The sequence below is a fragment of the Corylus avellana genome, chromosome ca9, assembly GCF_901000735.1.
Source record: "Corylus avellana chromosome ca9, CavTom2PMs-1.0".
NCBI classification, from domain to species: domain Eukaryota; kingdom Viridiplantae; phylum Streptophyta; class Magnoliopsida; order Fagales; family Betulaceae; genus Corylus; species Corylus avellana.
Genome location: NC_081549.1, coordinates 4,348,145 through 4,369,029, shown reverse-complemented (window position 1 = coordinate 4,369,029; position 20,885 = coordinate 4,348,145). Strand labels below are relative to the sequence as shown.

Here is a 20,885-nt window from a genome sequence, read left to right as displayed (position 1 = left end):
ATGATTCATACAAGAAAAATTACTTCTAATGGGAATCCCTTGATGATCTATAAGGTCTATATTCAGAGCCATATTTTCTCTTTCTTCGAGTCATTAGGACTTGCATTGTCACACTTTCTTCTATCAATCTATTGCTTTCTTCCTTACATTGGTCCATTGAACTTCATATGAATTGTGTAATTCTACAGAATCCTTGAAAGGAAAAGTTCCAGATCAAAATTTGGTGAGCAAATAAAGATGCTCTTCATCCCACCTTTCCATTGACAAGTGGAGCAGAAGCATAAAGCCACAACCTGCAAGAGTCACCGATTCGAGTTAGATATCCAGTTGCTGCAGGATATGCATGTTTGACATTTTCCACATTAAGGACATCCATTCCAGGCAAAGGCTTGTTTGCTTTGGGGCACCTATCAAGCAGGATTCCCTAGGTTGTGAACATTAAGGAACTCTAATATTATATATAAAATCCACCCTTATTTTATAAAAAATTGAGATTTAACATTCATAAAATATTTTAATGATTCATTTACTGAATTAACTTTACGAAGTGTCACAAAATAATGTTATTTTCACACTTAATTATAATATTTATTTGCCTTCTTATCCCACATGAACCACTTTTTAAAAATAAATAAATAAATAAATCCCACGTTATCAGTCGTATGGGTTTTTGCTGTAAGTAATTATCACATAATGACAATGATTATACTATATGGTCAATAAAGGTGTTAACATTTCATGATTCACAAAAACAATAATCAATAGATTTTGTACGTGGAGGCGGGTGGGTCCCACTATCTTTGCATGACTCATGATTCGTGAAAGAGATAACGACTGGCTTCGGTGGAATTTTCGGAGAAAAATGTGGCCCTCTGACAGGTTTACACTGGCTTTTTTGACAAAGCAGCAGACAGGTGGCGATGGACCTCCACGTGGCCTCCTACACTTTCAAACCAACCCCAATTACACAATTACCCTTCCACCCATCCTAGCCGTTACACCCTTTTCTACCCCCAACTGATCTAATTCCCCCCTACGTAATTGCCTAATCAGCATCAGGACGTATCCGTAAATTCACCACCTCCAAACTTCTCCTCAGTCCTCCCCACCCTCTAACTGTAGTTTTCCCCTCCACAGTCGCTCAAAAAAACAATTCAAAGCAAACCAAATCCCCAGACACTCAGATAAACACACTCTCTTCCTCTGTTGCTGGATTTCTGTTTTTCTCTCTCCTAGGGTTAGGGTTTGGATTCAGCTATGGCTTCGTCTTCCTCTGATCCCGGTTTGAAATCGGAAGTCGGTGGTGGTGGCGGCGGGGCAGAGGCGTCTGAGGCGGTGATAGCGAACGATCAGCTATTGCTGTACAGAGGACTGAAGAAAGCAAAGAAGGAGAGAGGATGTACTGCCAAGGAGCGCATCAGCAAAATGCCTCCCTGCGCCGCCGGAAAACGCAGCTCCATTTACCGTGGAGTCACCAGGTACTGTTCCGGCTCTCAATATTTTAGTTTTCTGTTGAAATATATTTGGTTGCTGAGAAAATTCACGCGAATCGGAGTTTATTCTGCGCCGAGAATTTGTATTAGCGTCGAATCTGCTTGCTGGTTTGAATTTTGACTCTTCTTCGTCGTTTCCAATTTTGATGGAACAAAAGGCATAGATGGACTGGTCGTTATGAGGCTCACCTTTGGGACAAAAGTACCTGGAACCAGAATCAGAATAAGAAGGGAAAACAAGGTCTCTCTCGCCCTCCACAGGAATATCTAACAATTTACCCATAGGTTTGTTTATCTGTGTTGCTGACACCGTTTTTCGTTTCTTGCATGGGATGGTTGGTACACAAATCATTATTCCAGTTTACTTGGGTGAGTTAGTGGCTGTAACGTATCTTTTCCCATCTTTTCTTTCTTTCTTCTTTAGTGGGTAAACTTGCTAATGACGTTATCTTATATAAAGGACGTTTGTGTAACAGGAGCATATGATGATGAGGAGGCTGCAGCTAGAGCTTATGATCTTGCTGCCTTAAAATATTGGGGCCCTGGCACTCTCATTAATTTTCCTGTTAGTTAACCACTTTTCAAGACAAAAATAAGCTTCTATGTTGAATCCGTTTGTACTTGTTGTCCTTCTCTTATCGTTCAAGAATGGTTTCTTTTCTTGATCTCTCTTTAATTTTTAGGTCTCATGAACTTCTTTTGATCACTGGTTCTGATTTTTATTAGCCCCGTCAACTTGATACTGATATTTTTATTGATCTAATTATTTATAACTTGGATCTTTTTGTATAAATATTGTAGTTAAAGGAAAAAGGTGTTTTCTTGTATTCCTTATTTGGCTCATAGGATTCTTCCCATTTCCAATTTTATATTACTATCTTCATGACTTGGGATATGTTTGCTGCAGGTTACTGATTATACAAGGGATCTTGAAGAGATGCAGAATGTCTCAAGAGAAGAATACCTTGCATCCCTGCGGAGGTGTGATTTACTTTTTAAATTTATTTTGTTTAACTGAATTTGCAGTGTCCCTTATATTTGATACTCTCTGCAGAAAGAGCAGTGGTTTCTCAAGAGGAATTTCTAAATATCGTGGGCTTTCCAGGTAATTTCATGCATGCAAAATATATAATATTTGCTGCCAGAGTATAAGTTAGTAAGTCATGTTTTTCCCAAGGAATGCTGGTTTGGAAAATCTTAAGCACTTAGTGGAAATCACTCTGTAACGGTTTCTTACCCACTAGGGAGTTTTAGGCATCTAAAGGTTTTTTTTTGTGTGTGTGTGTGTGTTATATATAAGTAATTGACCCCAAGGGGAGAAAGAAATTCTTTCTTGTTAATCAAATTTAATTTTAGTGAAGTATTCAGCAGGAAGTGTATAACATATGTTATCAATTTCTTTAATGATCTTCTCTGAATTCATTTATGAGAAATCTAATAATTTAGTGTGATATTCCTTGAAAAATATTGATAGAGTTATGATTAATTGTCTGGCATGCTACCTGGAACAGAATGATTAAATCACTAGTTCTTTTATAGTGTTGTTCCTTTCCTATTGGTAGATGCTTGAAGTACTTGATGTTTCTTTGATTTGATCATTACTGATCTTATGCTTTTGCTTTCTACTCCATACCCGATGCTATCACAAAGCAGTCGATGGGAGCCGTTTGGTGGTATGGCTGGATCTGACTACTTCAACAGTATGCATTATAGTAAGTTCTGATGACTTTTATGTTCAAGCAAATTTCAATTTTTTTTTTATGAGAGTACAAATTCACCTAATAACTGAGTACACCATCTTTTGCCTAAAAATTAGCAAATATAAGCTTCTGTTTTTATTTTATTTTTAATTTCTTCCATTTGTGCTTGCTCGTGAAGCATTAACAACTATATTACTGGTCTATCTTATTTAAAGGTACAGGCGATGATCCAGCTGCAGAAAGTGAATATTTTGCCACTTTCTGCAGTGAAAGAAGGATTGACTTGACAAGTTATATCAAGTGGTGGGGGGCCAATAAAACTCGTCAAGGATACACTGGGACAAAATCATCGGAAGAAACAAAGCATGCCGGAGATATTGGTGTTGAACTGAAAACACTGGAATGGGAAGTTCAGCCTACCGAACCATACCAGATGCCACGATTGGGTGTGCCCAATGAAGGAAGAAAGCATAAAGGTTCTACCGTCTCTGCCTTGAGCATCTTGTCACGGTCAGCTGCCTACAAGAGTTTGCAAGAGAAAGCATCAAAAAAGCAAGAAAACGGCGTTGATAATGATGAGAACGAAGACAAAAATACCATCAACAAGATGGACTATGGCAAGGCAGTTGAGAAATCCACAAGTGATGTTGGAACTGGGAGAGTTGGAGCTGCACTAGGAATGAGTGGGGGATTGTCTCTTCAGAGAAATGTCTACCCATTGACTCCTTTCTTATCTGCACCGCTTATGACCAGCTACAATACTGTTGATCCCTTAGTAGATCCTATTCTCTGGACGTCTCTTGTTCCTGTTCTTCCGACTGGACTTTCTCGCACAGCTGAGGTTGGTATATTTCTTATGAGAGCTTGTTTTCTTAAGAACTAAAGAAAATATTCATCCCCAAAGAAAAAAAAAAATAAGACAATGCTATAAGCTATGGAGATTGTTACTTTAAATTTCTTATTATGCATTATTTCCAAAAATATCTGACAGGAGAGATTGATGCTAATAGTAAAGTTTGACAGGAGAAGAGTTTGTGCATCTCTTTTATACCACATGAGACTAATTATCAGTAAACAACATTAAGAAATTGACCCTAACACCTTGTGCATTTAGTATCTAACAATAATGCGATGGCAGGGACAATAACTGATCCATGAGTTATTTGAAAACAATTGTAATATTACCCCTCCAGTCCCAGGTTTAATGGTAAGATGGCATCAGGGAGATCTCTTCCCTAATGCATTTTCCTATACCCATACAACCCTAAAAAAGCTTAAACCGTTGCCTGCAGGTTACAAAGACTGAGACCAGTTCAACTTACACACTCTTTCATGCGGAGGAATAACAACACATTTCCTTTTTATCTAAATTTTGGTGAGAGGCGGAAATCGGCCTTGACTTCTTCTATCTGGAAGGGTTTATGCACTCTGTAGCAAACATCAGCAAACATCTCAGGAAGTGTATGAAGAGCTCAGACTCAAGAGTATGGAGAGCTTAGTTTATTTATCTTAAGAATGAGGATTTTTACTTGATGGTTGCAGGCTTATTTCTACAATCAGATCTAGGGATATAGAAAGGAAATACAAATATGTCCTCGTGTTCATAATAACGTAGAAATTGAATAGGGAAAATTTCAGTCTTTCTTGAATATTTTTGTACAGAAATAAGAGGAGCTAGTTGTAACATGCGCAAATTAGTGTATCTGCAGATGCTGATGTCTTATTTTCTTGTTAGTAACATCTCAAATGCATTTGGCTTAATTTGTTTGCAATTATTCTGGCTTTACTGCCATGTAGCAAACACTTGAGTATGTAAGATGATGGAGCTTAATTTCTGGTTAATAAGTCAGAAAATTATTTTTGTATTGATCTCCTTGTTACCTAACCTTATGGTTTCCATGTTAAAGATGCATCTTACATTGAACTATATTCTCAGATTGATACCACAATTGCTCCACCAGTTTTTGAGGGGAAAAACTGGCTCTACAAAAAACTTGCCTGGACCTTGAGAGAGAGCCACACCATATATATATATTTATATATATAAAGGGGGCGAAACTACCTTAATGGGTTAATGTGTGGGGGACCTCTGGCATCCCAAATTTGTAAATCAAGCTCTGCTTAAGTTTCTAACTTAAGGCTGTACCCGATGTAGCCCAAAAGGAAGCCCAAGTAATGGTCCCAAACCATATGGCTCAATCAATTTCCGGTCCACACCAGAAACTTTTTTTTTTTTTTGGGTTGGGCTACTGAACTTGATGTTTTTTTTTTTGGTTGGGCTATTGAACTTGATGAAAACTCAATGCAAACCAAGCTTCAAGAAGCCCAAAGGAGAACCCAAACAGAACACATGATAGCAAATTGCAAACAAATTAAAGCACATCTCCAAACCGAAAACTGTTTTGAGATGTACACGTGACACAACATAACATGGGTGAAGAAAAATTAAACCAGGTAAATGTAGTAGTTGAATGATCATTGTCATCACATCTGTCTCTAAGAAAACACTCCAAAACCATTAACCTCATCCTTCCCATTTGTTCTCTGTTAGGCCTATATTGGCTGCTATTGCTAACTTGCTTCTGAATTCATTAAGAAAATAATAATTAGACGAAAAAGTAAACTTGCTTTTGGACTAGTTTGCATAAAACAATCCCAAAAGTCCGCATTACCCCTTTGTTCTCTAAACAAATATATTGACCGCAACAAAATGGTGAACATGAGGCAACACTATTCTTCTCGAATAATATTATGTATCACATTTTTATTTTACAATGCTGACATGACAGTTTTAATTAATTATTGTTAAGAAAATTTACAGAGTTAATAAAGACCATCATGTTTGCGTTATAAAATAGTGCTGACAATACAAAAATAGGAACTTTTCTAACCACACAGTCACCATGGGATTTAAGATGATCAAGAAATTGCGATGGCAATGTGGATAGTCTCAATCCACCACATATGTAGATGAGCATCAAAGGATTATCCATGACTCTGCCACCTTCATCAACCTGGTGGTAAACCTAAATCTTCTATCCTTGAAATTGATATTTCGCAATGTTTATGTCATTGGAATCACAATTGCTTACAGAACTTTTCGGTTACACGGTATGTTAATATTATATTGATTCGCAGAGTATAAAATATTATGTTTTCTTTGTGCTTTTGTTTTCTATTTTCAAGATAAATACATTAACAAACAACTCAAAAACACAAAATGTTCCTTAAAACGCAAAAACAATGTTCACATTTATGTCACATTAAAACACATTTTCAAACAAAAAAATGTAAAATGCACCCAAAACATATTAACAGACTTTATACCTCTCTCTCTCTCTCATCTCTTCTTTGTGCAATTGATGTCCTCAAAGAAATTGAAAAAGGGACCAATAGGGAGGGGCACGGTAGAGAACCGTCAGTCCACGTTGAATCTTAAACAAATATTCAACACTAAGGCTGCAACAAACAATTAAGCTGACCAAACCATCAAAAACAAGAGAATGGTGGTTTAACCCTAAGATATTTTATGGATTTAAGTTGCATTTCTCCTATATTGTAAAAAATTTGCATAATAATCTAGGTCTTGTTTGATAATATCTCTGAAAATACATTTTTTTGTTTTTTGTTTTTTTTTTTATGCAACATAAAATTGTCTAAATTGGGTGAAAACAAAATCATATGTTAATGATATATATGTAAACTAACCCATCAAATCATATTGTTGTGGTAGATTATCATTTTAATCATTCTTGCTGGAAACCACGCCTCATGAAGTGGAGATCACTAGTTCGAATTCTCCCTCCCCCTCTTGTGTGGACATGTCAAAAAAAAAAAAAAAAACTGTTGATTTTATATTTTCCATAATATGAATCATAATTGATTAGACATTTAGCGAATTTAAGGCCCACTCTCATAAGCCGAGATCATCCACTAAATATTGTCTAAAAAACAATTAATTTCATATATGGATGATGAGTTTATGCTTGAACCAAACTTGTGGGAAAATATTATATATCTCAAATATTATATAAAATTTTTCTTCAAACTATGTCAGGAATAAATTCATCAAACACAATTTATTAAATTGACATTTATCTTTAAAATATGTAATTTTTACGTGCAATTTTATAAAGTAATAGAACATTTAATCCTCACGTACATTATTAAAAATACATATAAATTACATACTCTAAAAATATATATCAATTTCATAAATTTGATTGAAAGAAGTTTGGAATAAAACATGTCTATTTTTTTTTCTTTTTTGTAGCCAAGTTATTTAAAAAGAAAAAAGAAAAAAAGAAAAAGAAATATTCTCTCTTTGGCTTCCAAAATCCAAAGTTCCACAAGAATAATTCCAGCATTATCACTTTTTTACCTCTCAAAAAAAGAAGAAGATTCTTACAAAAAAAAAAAAAAAAGAAGAAGAGAAAAGCCTGATTATCAGTGTGGGTTCCACTGTCCACTGAAGAGACCTTTATTCCTTTTGGTCCCACCAAACGTTGTTGCGTGTCAAACCGAACTAAAACATCATACGACAGCCAAGAGAACTGCAGTCCTAATGTGGGCTAGAGGTCTGGGCCCACTACGAAACTTCGTCTTTCGAAAAAAAATAAAGTCCGTCCTTTTTTCTTTCCTGAGCAAATCAAGCCCGTCCATTCTTGCAACTTACAAATATGTTGCTGTAAAAACCAAAAGGATCAAATAACTTTAAATTTAGCCTGTTAAATTAACATTGGACGAAATTATCTTTACTAAAATAAAAAATAAATACTAAAATTTATTTATTTTTTCAAATTTTAAAGATATTTTTGTCTTATTGAAAATTATATAGGGGTACTTTCGTCATTTTGTTAGCATTGGAGAGTATATTGTCATTGTTTTAGTAGTTTTGGAAGTAATTTATCGTAATTAATAGTTTGAGAGGCAGATTGTCATTAGAGTGATAATTTGAAGAGATTAAGTAGATTTTACTCAAAAATAAAAAATAAAAAAGGCTTAGGGACCTTCCTTTTGTCTGCAACCTTTATCAGCAGAAATTTCATTTTCCTGCAACATTTTGGGTTGGTGAGAATAATAGAAACAACAATGACTTAATGAGGAAGAGATGTTACTATTTATTTAATGATTTTTTATTCAAAGGCCAGAAGAGAAAGGGACAACTCGCGTGCCTTTTGCTCGATCTGTGATATGAAATGAGATGATAAATTGTTTTATTGTCTCGTCTTTTTCTTTCTTAATTTATGTATCTTTTCTTTTTCTGGAATTTATGTACGTGTCCTTTTTTTCTTTTCTTTTTCACCTGAAATGTGTAAAACTTTTTATAATTAATTAATTGCATGCATGCGTATAACTAAAGAGACCCATTTTGCTTCCAAACCCTTCATAGTTGAGTCATGAGGCATCAACAAAGAAAGAAGCACCAGAACTCGACTTCTATCTTGGTGTTGATGATGGTGGACGCCGGTCGGAGGTGATAGTCATGGCCCCTACTTTTCTTCTTCTTTTTTTTTTTCTAATTTTTTGTCTAAATTATTAACTTCTTCTTTTATTTTCTTTTTTAACAAGAAAATTAAAATTGATGAAGATAATTAGAAGGGTTCTAATTAACTCATCCATGATCACTCCCACCTACTTCAGGGGAAGTAGATGGATGATAGGCAAGGCGGCTGGCTGCATGCAGCCCACTTGGCTAAGTTGTGCGTACGTTGCTATAATATTTGCGTGTCTCTGTGAACCTTTTGAACTATTCAAAGTTCATAGTGAGAGTAAATTGTGAATGTCACTACACAATATGTGTGATCAACTGGTTGGGGGTAGTTTTGGATGGCATTAATCACAATTTGAGAAGCCTTTAATGTGTTGTTTTTAAATTTGACACCCGGGAGATTAGTTTCATAGGTGTGTGGATAGTTTATCTTGAGTAGGTGGATAATAAAGTTGTTTTATATGTACTAATTAGTTTTACATTGATTTTTTATTGTATGAGATTGTATGTGAGACTGAGCTTTAGCTTTATAAGTGATTTTATGAGCTCCAATTGTAATTTGACTAATCATTTTAAAGTGACAGTGTAAATGTGACTATCGTTTTTTTTTTTAATTTATTTTTTTTATAATCATTACAAACCGTATTAGAGCAACTTGATAATATCACATGGCGTCGAGGCACTGCATGACATGGGTTGGCAAAGATACTAGTGATTCGAGTAGAGGAGATTGTGATACCTAGTAAAGTTAGTCCTATATTAGATAGGTGGATTGCCCTCATTGAGTAGATGCTTTACAAATATGTTTATAAGTGCTAATTCTACATTGATTCCCTTATTAAGTGAGACTTTATAAGTGATTTTATGGAGCTATAATTATAAACTGATTAGTCATTTTGGAGTGATACTACATATGTTGCTAACGCTTTCCTTAGGTCATTATAAAAGAAGTCAGAGCAAACTAGAAACATAATGTAGTAGTGTTAGACCACTACATAATATAGGTCATGTCAAATATTTGAGTGGAGAAGATTGTGACCTCTGTAAGATGGTCCTATATTTGGATTGTCCACGTTAAGCAAGTGAATTGTAAAATAACTCATAGGTGCTAAGTCTCACAATAATTTCTTATTGGATGAAATTGGGCTTTTATAAGTGATTATAAGGAGCTCCAACTGTAACTTTATTAGTCATTTAATTAGGAGGGGTCATTTAAATGTAACTATTGTTTTTTTCCGGGTCATTACAAATGATATCAGAGTAACTCAATAGCACCATATGACGCTTAAATACTACATGACATGAACCTTGATGAGCACATCACAAATTTGAGTAGAGAAGTTTGTGACACCCCAAAAGGTTAGTCTTATATTAGAAATATTAATTTTTTCACTTTGGGTGAGTGAATTATAAAAATACTCGTGAATGCTAAATCTCATATTAATTATTTACTACGTGAGATTAGGCTTTATAAGTTAATTTTTAGAGCTTCAATTATAATTTGACTAATCATTTTAGAGTAATAATGTTAACCTAGATATGACTATTGTTTTTCTTAGATCGTTATAAATAATATTAGAGCAATTTAGTAATACCATGAAGTGTTGAGTCACTGCATTATATGAGCCCTAATGATGACACAATGGATTTGAGTGGAAAAGATTGTAATACCTCATAAATTTAGTTCCATATTAAATGGGTGGATTATAAATATGCTCGTAGGTATTATATCTCACTCTAACTTCCTTAGTAGGTGATTGTACTTTCTAGAGAGTATAATTATAATTCAGTTAATTATTTTAAAGTGATAGCATAAATGTGGTCTAAACTCTTTTAGGTCATTCCTAGGGATGAGCAGATTAATCGTTTATTGCCTACCGATTGGCAATGGGTTCGGTAGGTGGTAGAATTTTTTTTTTTTTTCATCGGTAAACCGACTTAACCAATTTTTCAAGTGAAATTTGAATTTATCTTGTAGGTTTCCTTTTTTTTTTTTTTGTCTTGTTGATTTGTGATTGTCCTTTTGGTTTGTGTTCTATACATTTATTATTATTATTATTATTATTTTATTTATAAAGCATATGCTTTATTAATTATGTAGTTAGAAAAAAGTTGATAAAGTCGGTTAATTAACTAATTAAAAGTGAAAACATTCATTGTTGGTATAAATTCGGTTAATTAACTAATTAACTTAACTGACTTCAAAGCAAAAATGCCCTTATGACACTGACCGAACCAATACCCCATTGAGCGGTCTTTCAAATGGTGGGATCCACGGGAGAACTTTTGGCTGTCCGCACATACCAACCACCTTGATGATATTTATAAATTGTGTCTGTGACGGATACCATGAACTTAGTCGGATTGGGACGTCAAAATTTTGTTTGAAGTTTCGTTGTGGATGGATTTACTGTTGAGGCTTTGCGTGAGGCTTCAAAAAGGTTCATCATGCTAAACAGTAATTTTTACTTTTTACTTTTTTTAAAAAAAATTTTATTTTTTTTTATTTTTTTAAAGAAATAATATTCGGTTGGTTATATTGAAAAATATATTTTTGTCTACTCAAAAAGTAAAAAGACAAAAATACTTATAAAATATAACTAAACTAAATATTATTTAGGGTTAATAACTTTTTTGATACATGAGTTTTAATGTTTTAATTTTTTATTTTTCTTAAATTTTAAAAAAGACAAATCTGATACCTCAAATTTTGAAAAAGATCAAATTACCAGTTCCGTTAATTTTCATCCATCTCAATTAACGGCAGCCACCCACAAGGTCAAACTAGGGGTGGCCAAGGCCAAAGGGGATAGTTCAGCCACCCCCAAGGGCTAAAAAAGAGTGGCCAAAACCACTCCTAAAGCCAAAGAGATAGACGAAAATTAACGGAGGTGGTGATTCAATCTTTTTAAAAATTTGAAATATTAGATTTGTCTTTTTTAAAACCTATAAAAAAAAAATAAAAACATTAAAACCCAGATACTAAAGAAATTATTAACCCTATTATGTAATTGAACATAGAACACTAGTTAAAGTCGGAATAAAAAATTTGGATGAAATGATAATTCGTCGAAAGATAGAAGAACTCAAAGCTTCTAAAGTGATTTATCGTAAAGGGCAAAATTAAGGATAATATTTAATAATATATCGATGTTCCATCATCAGTTATGTCTTATTCTGCCTTTAAAGTGACGAAAAAGAAAAAAGACGGTGCATTGCTTCCTCTGAAAGTTGCTTATTGATGACTTTTTTAAGTACATGACTAATAATAGAGACACAAAGAGAGATTACAATTATTTTTTATGTAACAAATTATTGCCTTTTTTTTGTTATTTAATAGAGGAGATTAATTATTTATAAATCCATTTTTTTTTCTTGTATAACCTACCATTCTAGTTGCTGAAATTGTCGATACCATATCCTATGATATGTGGCCCATCTTTTAAATCATATTAATGAAAATAAACAATAATTGACCATCCCACGTTGTATCGGTATTTATGACCCGTTAATAATAAGAATATTACAATTTTTACTATACAGTTATTTTTCAAAATGTTGCGTCGGTGGTGAAATAATCAAACATAAAATTTGATTTATCAATTTCTTTTAATTATTTTATTAGTTATGAATTGTTATGTTAGTTTGTAAATAATTTAAAAATGAATTGTTATGAATCATAAGGATTAAAAAATAAAAAATAAATAAAAAAATCTAAAAATTTAACCTTTTAGTGATTTGTTGGCCATTAAGCACTTCAAGTGAGACGTACACAATCCTAATATCAAAAATATCTTACCACCTCAAAAAAAAAAAAAAAGGAAAAAAAAAAAATCTTACCAGATGCCATAGAATATTCTATGCGGACCATGACGCAATAAACCATAATCTACCACCGACTTAGAAGCTTTGGACCTTTGGTAATGCTGGTGGGGGCTACCAAAATAGCATTTCAAATTCACAAGTTACAACCCATCGGATTTGGCTGGCTCTACCACTTACACGTATACAACCACCTTCCCAGTTGCACTCAAGCCTAAAGAATTATTTTTTGATGGCTTTCATTGAAGACGGGTACAAGCCGACACCGGCCATTTTTGCTATTTATTTGCGCATCACGAATTATTGAATTCTCACTCCCAATTTCTCGTTTGCCTATTGCTTATTTTCTCGTAGGCGTCCGTCCATATACTGCATATTATTTATTGGGATTTCTTGGAATTTGTGGAGGTGTACTAAAAACGGGTGAATTCTGCAGTACTCCAAATTGCCCCCAACTATTTCAGGCCTCTTAAGTCTTAACCCCTTCATTTCTTGTCGGATTTTTATAAAATTTGGACAAAAAATTCCTAGAAGCTCACTGCGGCTATGCTGAGGTTGCACTCACTAGTTGATAGTTCGTGTGTCACACTATAAATTTGCTATAAGCGGGCTTTTTTAAGCTGTATGTCAATTCCCAATCTAGGCCGACATAACCCAACTAAATAGGTCGGCTAGTTGGCTCAACCCAACCTGATCTAAGCCGACTAGACCAGCTTGAGTAAGAAAAACGAGTGCACAGTTGCATGAGAAAGAAGCCACATTTATCATATTTAAGTCATTGTCACTTAAATTACTGACATTCTGTTATTTTTGAAAAATGACGAATATATGTCCAACATAATGAGGATCAATAGAATCAAATTCAGTTAGCCCCATGGACCTCTCCCTTAACCACAATGTGCGGAAAACACTCTATAAAAAGAAGGGATTGAACTGGATCATTTGGAGGGATGTGTAATCTTAGCCAAACACTATTCTTATTCGACCATTTTATATTTGCTGTTCGAATTACTAGCAATAGAAACATCAAATTGCTGAAAATTGGAATCTGCATGAGACATATCCAAATAATTAGAAGTGTGACAACCTCACAATTCACAAATATTGCATAAGATTTTATTGGATAGTGTTGAGAAATTTTGTATGCATAACTAAGTACAAGATTTTGTTAATATATGGTAAATTGAACATTTAATCAAACTTTCCTCGTTTGGTTGGAATTCCTTCAAATTTGTTGGTTAAATCGCACAGGCAGCTAAGCCTCAAACCTTTTTCTTAGTGGGATTATTTGAATTATATGCACTTTAAGCAACAAATTTGAAGGATCGCATCCACCTAACATATAAGGATCGGGATTGATAGCAATTTCCTAATCGAATTATAATTAATTAAAACAGTCAATACGAGAGAGTTTTGATGGGGTCTACTTTTGTGGACAAGTATTTAAGGTTCAAAGCTTACCTGTTCGGACATGGAAACCTTATCAAGATTCTTTCCCCATTCGTTGTCCAAATTATCAATAATTTATTTAATCAAATTTGCAACCAATCGCCTTCAGACACATAGGCTGCTAACAGAAAATAATAATAATAATAATAATAATAATAATAATTTTGTTTTGCAGTAATTCTTTTTATTTGAACAATAATAGAAAGTGAAAAAATAAAAAAGGTCTTTATGTTAGAGATTTTTTTTTTTCTTTCGAAAAAAGTGGCATGAACATTGAAAAGAGAAAGAGTTTGCCAAACGGGGACCCGAATATCACTTTCCTTCTCAATTCCCATTTTATCGCCTTCATTAAACATCTCTCATCTCACGATATCGTCCAACAGTTAATTAATAAGAATTGCCATCAACGAAAAAGCGACTATGACATTGAATAAACTAATCAGTTTCATTATCTTTCAACGGTTACACCAATCCGCTTTTATCTCGTATAAAATATTTTCACCGAAAACATACAAATCCTTATTATTATTTATTTTGGCCTTTTGGGCGGAATAATAATAAACGACTAAAGAAATTGGACCGAATTAAATTAAATTAATTAATTCAGAAATAATGATCTTTATTCGGCAGTGTGCAAACTCCAATGTCCAACCGAAAGGAATGTCTTGACCTGTTGCCACCTCCTCCTTTCCTCTTCCCTACCTCCACCACCACCATGCCTTTCTGAAACTCTCTCTCTCTCTCAAAAGAAAAAACTGTGTCTCTTTCTCTCTCTAGGGTTTTGCGGAGATGGGAACTGGGCGGAGACAGTTGAAGGCCATGCTCCGCAAGAACTGGCTCCTCAAAATCCGTCACCCTTTCACTACCGCTGCTGAGGTCTCTTTTCCTTTTTCGGTTGTGAATTCGTTAGACTTGGTTGTTTTTAATTACTGATTCTCTTGTTGTTTGTTTGACTCTTATGCTTGACCATTCAGCAATTAAGAACTTGTTTTATTTTGTTTTTCTTTGCGAAGTTTATTTTGTGTTACGAGTTCACTGCAATTGAATGTTGTGTTTCATTTCCTTATGTTTTTGTTTCTGTGTTAATATCTTCGATGATCATCTTGCTTTAGTGAGACTAATTTGTTGCGACTCTTTGCAGTTGAGCTTGGTTTTTTTTTTATGTTGTTTTTTAATTTTCTCTGGTGAGGTAATTGATATCTGTAATGAAGTTAGTTCATCTTGTTTTTTTTTTTTTTTTCGCTATAATGTGGTATTTTTAAGGAGATATTGTGTATGCTGACTTTGGTGTTTTTGCATTTGGAAATTTGGCACTGAAGGATCAATAAAACCCCTGAAATTTTCATATAAATTGTCTGGCAGATATTGCTCCCTACGGTTGTGATGTTGTTGTTAATAGCAGTAAGGACGCAAGTCGATACCCAAATTCACCCAGCACAGCCGTGAGTCTTCATTGACCCTGATTTTCTTGCATGCTGATGTTTCTTTATCCTCTCATATGCGTATATCTGTGTTACTCTCTGTTTGGTGTCTGAAAAAACTAGAAACAGGCAAAAGAAAACAAAAATCTAGTTGGTAATTATTTGCATTTTAGAAGTTGAACAAAAAATAGATTTAACCTTAACTAATGCCGATATTGGGTATGGCACTATGATCTTTGAATACGAAAATTTTCGTATTAAAATTATGACATTTGTTCCTAGAAACATATTCCTTGTAATTTTTGTAAAAATGAAAAGGAAAGGAAGAGACAAAATGGTTTTCATTGCCTGCAAGTCTTTAGTTTAACATTGGGTAGACATTTATGGTTTTGTGAGAAATAATGGCACTATGCAATTGGACCAGGTATATCCGGAAAGGAATGTTTGTGGAAGTGGGCAAAGGAGAATCTCCTAGTTTCCAACAAATTTTAGAATCGTTGTTGGCAAAGGGAGAGTATTTGGCTTTTGCACCAGATACAGAAGAGACGAGGACAATGATTAACTTAATCTCAATGAAATTTCCCTTGTTGAAGGTATCCATTTTTATGTATCAAGTATGTATGTTTAAATTTCATTGCTAGTCTCTCTTATCCTACATGGGTAAGTCTAAGGTCCCCATATTTATGCATTGATGAATACATATATGTATATATTCAATTCATCAAAAATATATTTATATGTTCAGGACATGCTTTTATATTTTCCTCAGCTATCTATGCTTTCAGTTCCTTTTCTCCACCATGGAGGTTATTTTATGGTATCAATTCTCAGTTCCTTTTCTCCACCATGGAGGTTATTTTACGGTATTAATTCTTCATAACCAATCAATTAAGACAATTGCTAAAGACTTGAAGTGGAATGAGGATGGTGCATTGAAGTAATCTTTGATATTATGTGAATTTAGTGTTAAAGTTTGTAATATGTTAACACATAATGTGACTTTCATATGAGCAATGTATTACTAAATACAGACAGTTGAAGGTCCCTACTGTTGTGTCTTGATTTCCTCCTGTTTGCCTTATCGACTTTAACATTCCATCTCCATTTTTAAAATGGTGTACACTGCAGGGTGGCCTGAACCCTAGAATATGATCTTGGGGCAAACTTACCATAGTGTTAGACGCGATAGTGCACTTTTTTAACAAAAGCACTTGTCAATCTCATTTTTGCCTTAAGAGGGATAGACTCTAACTTTGGACAACTTGGATTTACATCATGTTTAGTTTATTTATTCCAAGTCATTGTGGATGGGTAGCATGGATATAATAACGAAATAGGTCATAGGTAAGGTCATTTGGGTGGTGCTGTTTTGCTCCATCCATGTGCATCATGGAGAATTTCACACCAACTAAAATTGAGAGGGGGCTTTTGGTTTTACTAATAGACACAAGTTTAAGCTATAGAAGATGGTGCAGTTATATGTTTTAAGACTACCTTTCATGTGTGGGCCTTACTTGTGGCTATGCAGCTAAATGCAAACAAGTTCATGAAGGAGGTGTTATGATTTTAGAATGTTTTTTTTTTTTTTTTGGCTTTTGTACAACTTTTGCTCATGAGAACTCTCTAATATTACAGTTATGTCTATGTGCACAAATGATAGGTTTTGACTAAAGCTGCATTTCATCATATATGGGTTTCCCTTAGTGATGGGTTTTTAGTGTTGAGATTTCATGACTGTTTTTTAGGAGTTCTTGGCAGCATGGGCTTGGGTGAATACTGTGGATATGACGATGATATATATGTTGTTTCTGCTTTCTACAAATTTGCTGGCATAAGGCCCCTTTTTGAGCAGGGCTGCTAGCTCTCAGTTGGGGCTTTAGGACTACAAATTAGTGATCTTAACCAATTTTATGAAAGGGGACCATGTCAATGTCATATCTTGGGTTGTGAGCTAAGTCTTCCAGTCCTTTGTTTTTCCAAAACACTAGTGGAGACATGATGGATTCGTCATGTACTACACTGGCTTCTTTTTATCAGATTCCTAAATAAGACAAAGGCTCCCATTCCCCTCCCTCCTCTCCCCCACCCAAAAAAAGCTTTTTCCCCCATATGTGTTAATAAGGCATGTGAGTGAGATTTCTTATTGAGCTTTTCTTGTATCATGAACCCACATGGAATACAGTTTTTGTATCATCTTCATTTACTTCCTTGGTAAGATTTTATTTATTTTTTAACTTCAAGCCTAATGAATTTCATTTCATATTTACAGCTAGTTACTAGAGTTTACAAAGATGAATTAGACCTGGAAACCTACATACGCTCGGATCTCTACGGTAGCTATAATCAAGTCAAGTAAGTCATACTCTAATGGTATTTATATTTAGGCCATTTTCTGAAGATGGAGTTCTTTTATTGTGTGCCTCAATGGTGATCATAGAAAGTAATTTAAGGGAAAAAAAGAAGGAAAACTGACCCCTTTTTCTTTCGTTTGATGAAGGAAAGAGGATAACAAACTTGATTATTTCGAAGGCTTCACTGTGTTGGTTCATTGTTGCATAAACTTTAAGAACTCTTCAAAACTGATTAGTTTTTTTGTCAACTATAAGTTCAACCATAGATTCAAGTTTAAATTTGTTTTAAGTTCTCAATTCTTCTTTATATTTTGTACCACATGACCACTTAAGATGTTTTTATTATGAAAAGTCATGTTGGATGAAGACGATGTGGGCCTTGTTATGCATTGTTTCTGATGTACTCAAATATCTTACAATCTGCTTTTATTATCTTGAAAACACATTTAATTACTCATATGAACTAGTCTAGTAGTTTGGAGTTATCCATTCTTTCTTAATTTGTTTTATTTTGTTTTGTTTTTTGTTGTTGCTGTTGTTGGTGGTGTTGGTTTGTTTTTGTTTTGTTTTGTTTTGTTTTTTTCATTTATGGCTGTGGTTGTTTTGACGTAAAACATTTTCTGTTGGAATGTAAAAATGACTGATTTTCCGTAGTTGATGAAGTGCCTTCTTGAAAATGGACTTGAAAATGTTTTTCACTGATTGACTCGTATTGCAACATGGGCATTCTCCTAACCAAAACAACCCCTTTTGACCAAAAATGATACTACATTCTTGGATCCAACCGCCAATACAGGCCCATCAGTACCCAAACCCCCACAGATAGCACTGTGGCTAATGACCACTTCACACTCATAAACTGACATCCAAAATGCCAGAACCCCTATCACCTAAAACAATCGCTCGCCTACCCATAGCTGAAACTGCAGCCTTTCCTTACACACAACCATGTGGCGGCTCTCAAAACTATAGTTACTATGAGCCCCCCCAAAACTTCTCTTCGTCCCCCGCTTAACCAAAAGGAAAAGCCTACACTGTGGTTAAGGATTCACAACATAGTGAAGCCTCTCCACACCTATGGCCACCCATGGCCTAAAAGACCCCAAATAGACCATCACCAGCCAAAAAGTGGAAGCCATTTTACGTTTGGTTGCATGTATTTTTGGTTTGCTCAAAAAAAATCTCCATTGACTAACATTTTTTGCCCACATTAAATACTGGGGAATCAGGAAAATATTTTTAGAAGATGTTTTACGCAGAAACAAACATAGCCAATGTCTTTGTAACATATGCTGCATATGCTTTCAAGATTATTTGGGCCATCCACTGACAAATTTAATGGATTTTTTCTTTTTTAAGGAATTGTTCAAATCCAAAGATCGAAGGCGCAGTAGTGTTTCATGATCAAGGTCCTCAGTTATTTGATTACAGTATACGCCTCAACCACACATGGGCTTTCTCGGGATTTCCTAATGTTAAATCCATCATGGACGTAAATGGTCCTTATCTCAATGACTTGGAACTGGGTGTCAGTCCTGTACCAACAATGCAGTATAGCTTCAGCGGATTTTTGACTGTATGATTGCATTGTTACCTCTTCATTTTTTTTTTCTAAACACATTCTTCTTTTTTTTACTACTGTTTTTCTGCTTTATTATAACACTGGTAATAGTTTTTTTTTTTTTTAATGAAATAATAATTTTATTGAAAGAAAAGGATAGAGCCCTCGTACACAAATAACATACAAGAGTGCCCAACACCCTAAAGGCTTCTACAATCTAAAAAATTAATTAGATTTGCCAAATCCGATGAGGAAAAGTTAGGAATGTGTGCAACAATCCAATCCAAAAAAGATCTCAGAAAAGAGGAATTTTGAAAAAGCACGTTGGACTCATAGTCTTGAAAGAGGTGTCGAATCCTTTCTCTCCAAATGCTCCACATTAATAAAGTAGGAATAACTTTCCAGATTGCCTCTTTGGGATGTCCCTGGCTTGACCTAGACCTTAACGTTTTCTGAACCAAATCATTAACAGATTTGGTTTAATCATAAATTCTTCAATTATTTTATAATTTAAAATCATTTATAAAAATTAAGGTCATGAATATGATTATTCACTTATAAATCTGTCTAGTTTCTCTAGTAGCTCTCGTGGTATGAGATGGGAAGACCCTTTGTCTTATTTTTTGTTTGTTATTGTCATGGAGGCCTTAAGTAAAATGCTTTCTGCAACTATTGATGGGGGGTTTTCTCTCAGGCTTTTCTTTGGGGTTTAGGCATTCTAGTGTGGTTAACGTTTTTTTTGATAAGTACTCTAGTGTGATTAATGTATCACACATGTTATTTGCGTATGACACTTGGTTTTTTATGGGGCCAATCTTGATCACCTTCGCTATCTACATGCTTTATTTTAATGTTTTGAAGCTGTCTCCAGGTTGAAGATTAATCTGGTTAAGTTGAAATTGGTTCCTGTGGGTAATATTGATAGTGTGGATAGGCTGGCTGGCATTTTGGATTGCGGGGTTTCATTTTTGCTTTTGAAGTATCTTGGTCTTCCGTTGAGAGCCCCTTACAAGGACAAGTTTGTTTGCGATGGTGTTGTTGAAAAGATAGGGTTACCCATATCAAGAGCACCCTTTCCAACTTACCTACATGCGTCATGTCTCTTTTCCCCCTTTTTGCTGGTGTTGCAAACCACATAGAGAAGCTTCATCGAGATTAATTATGGGGTGGGCTACGTAAAGAGTTCAAATTTCACTTGGTTAGCTGGTCCAAGGTTTGTTCACTGATCTTTGAGGGAGGGTTGGGGATTTAGAACTTGCTGATGTTCAATCGTGCTCTTTTAGGGAAATGGTTGTGGCACTATGTGCATGAGAGAGAGACATGGTGGAGAGTTGTAGTGGATTCTAAATTTAGTAGTTTGTAGGGTGGGTGGTGTTTTAATGAGCCTCATGGGCTGTATAGGGTGGAGTTATGGATAAATATCAAGAGGGGTTTGAGGTTGATTTCTAGTCATACTAGATTTGAGTTGGGAGATGATTCCAAGATCAGATTTTAGCATGATGTGTGGTGTAGGGAGAAGGTCCTTAAGGAAGCTTTTATGGATTTATATAGTATTGCTTGTGTGAAGGATACTTTTGTAGCAGTTCATTTGGAGCTT

General features: G+C 34.6%; 2 protein-coding genes across 2 annotated transcripts in view; both read left to right on the top strand.

Moving 5' to 3' along the window:
* Positions 1–1,121: 1,121 nt before the first annotated feature.
* Positions 1,122–5,060, top strand: LOC132191750 (AP2-like ethylene-responsive transcription factor At2g41710). Its single transcript, XM_059606840.1, has 9 exons — positions 1,122–1,478; positions 1,652–1,734; positions 1,854–1,862; positions 1,970–2,058; positions 2,401–2,474; positions 2,548–2,598; positions 3,147–3,205; positions 3,409–4,034; positions 4,486–5,060. The coding sequence occupies exons 1-9, from the start codon at positions 1,258–1,260 to the stop codon at positions 4,537–4,539; spliced, it is 1,266 nt and encodes a 421-aa protein (XP_059462823.1). The 5' UTR covers positions 1,122–1,257; the 3' UTR covers positions 4,540–5,060.
* A 9,537-nt stretch (positions 5,061–14,597) lies between these two features.
* The window catches only part of LOC132162608 (ABC transporter A family member 1), a 37,044-nt gene continuing 30,756 nt past the window's right edge, over positions 14,598–20,885 (top strand). Inside the window, exons 1-5 of the mRNA XM_059572881.1 lie at positions 14,598–14,831; positions 15,318–15,397; positions 15,801–15,969; positions 17,646–17,728; positions 19,087–19,303. Of these exons, the coding sequence (XP_059428864.1) occupies positions 14,745–14,831; positions 15,318–15,397; positions 15,801–15,969; positions 17,646–17,728; positions 19,087–19,303 (636 nt within the window). The 5' untranslated portion in view covers positions 14,598–14,744. The remainder of the gene's footprint in view (positions 14,832–15,317; positions 15,398–15,800; positions 15,970–17,645; positions 17,729–19,086; positions 19,304–20,885) is intronic.

Coding starts and splice junctions, on each gene's coding strand:
- LOC132191750 (XM_059606840.1), top strand. CDS start 1,258: ATGGCTTCGTCTTCCTCTGATCCCGGTTTGAAATCGGAAGTCGGTGGT. Junction 1,479..1,651: donor ATTTACCGTGGAGTCACCAG/GTACTGTTCCGG, acceptor ATGGAACAAAAG/GCATAGATGGACTGGTCGTT. Junction 4,035..4,485: donor GACTTTCTCGCACAGCTGAG/GTTGGTATATTT, acceptor CGTTGCCTGCAG/GTTACAAAGACTGAGACCAG.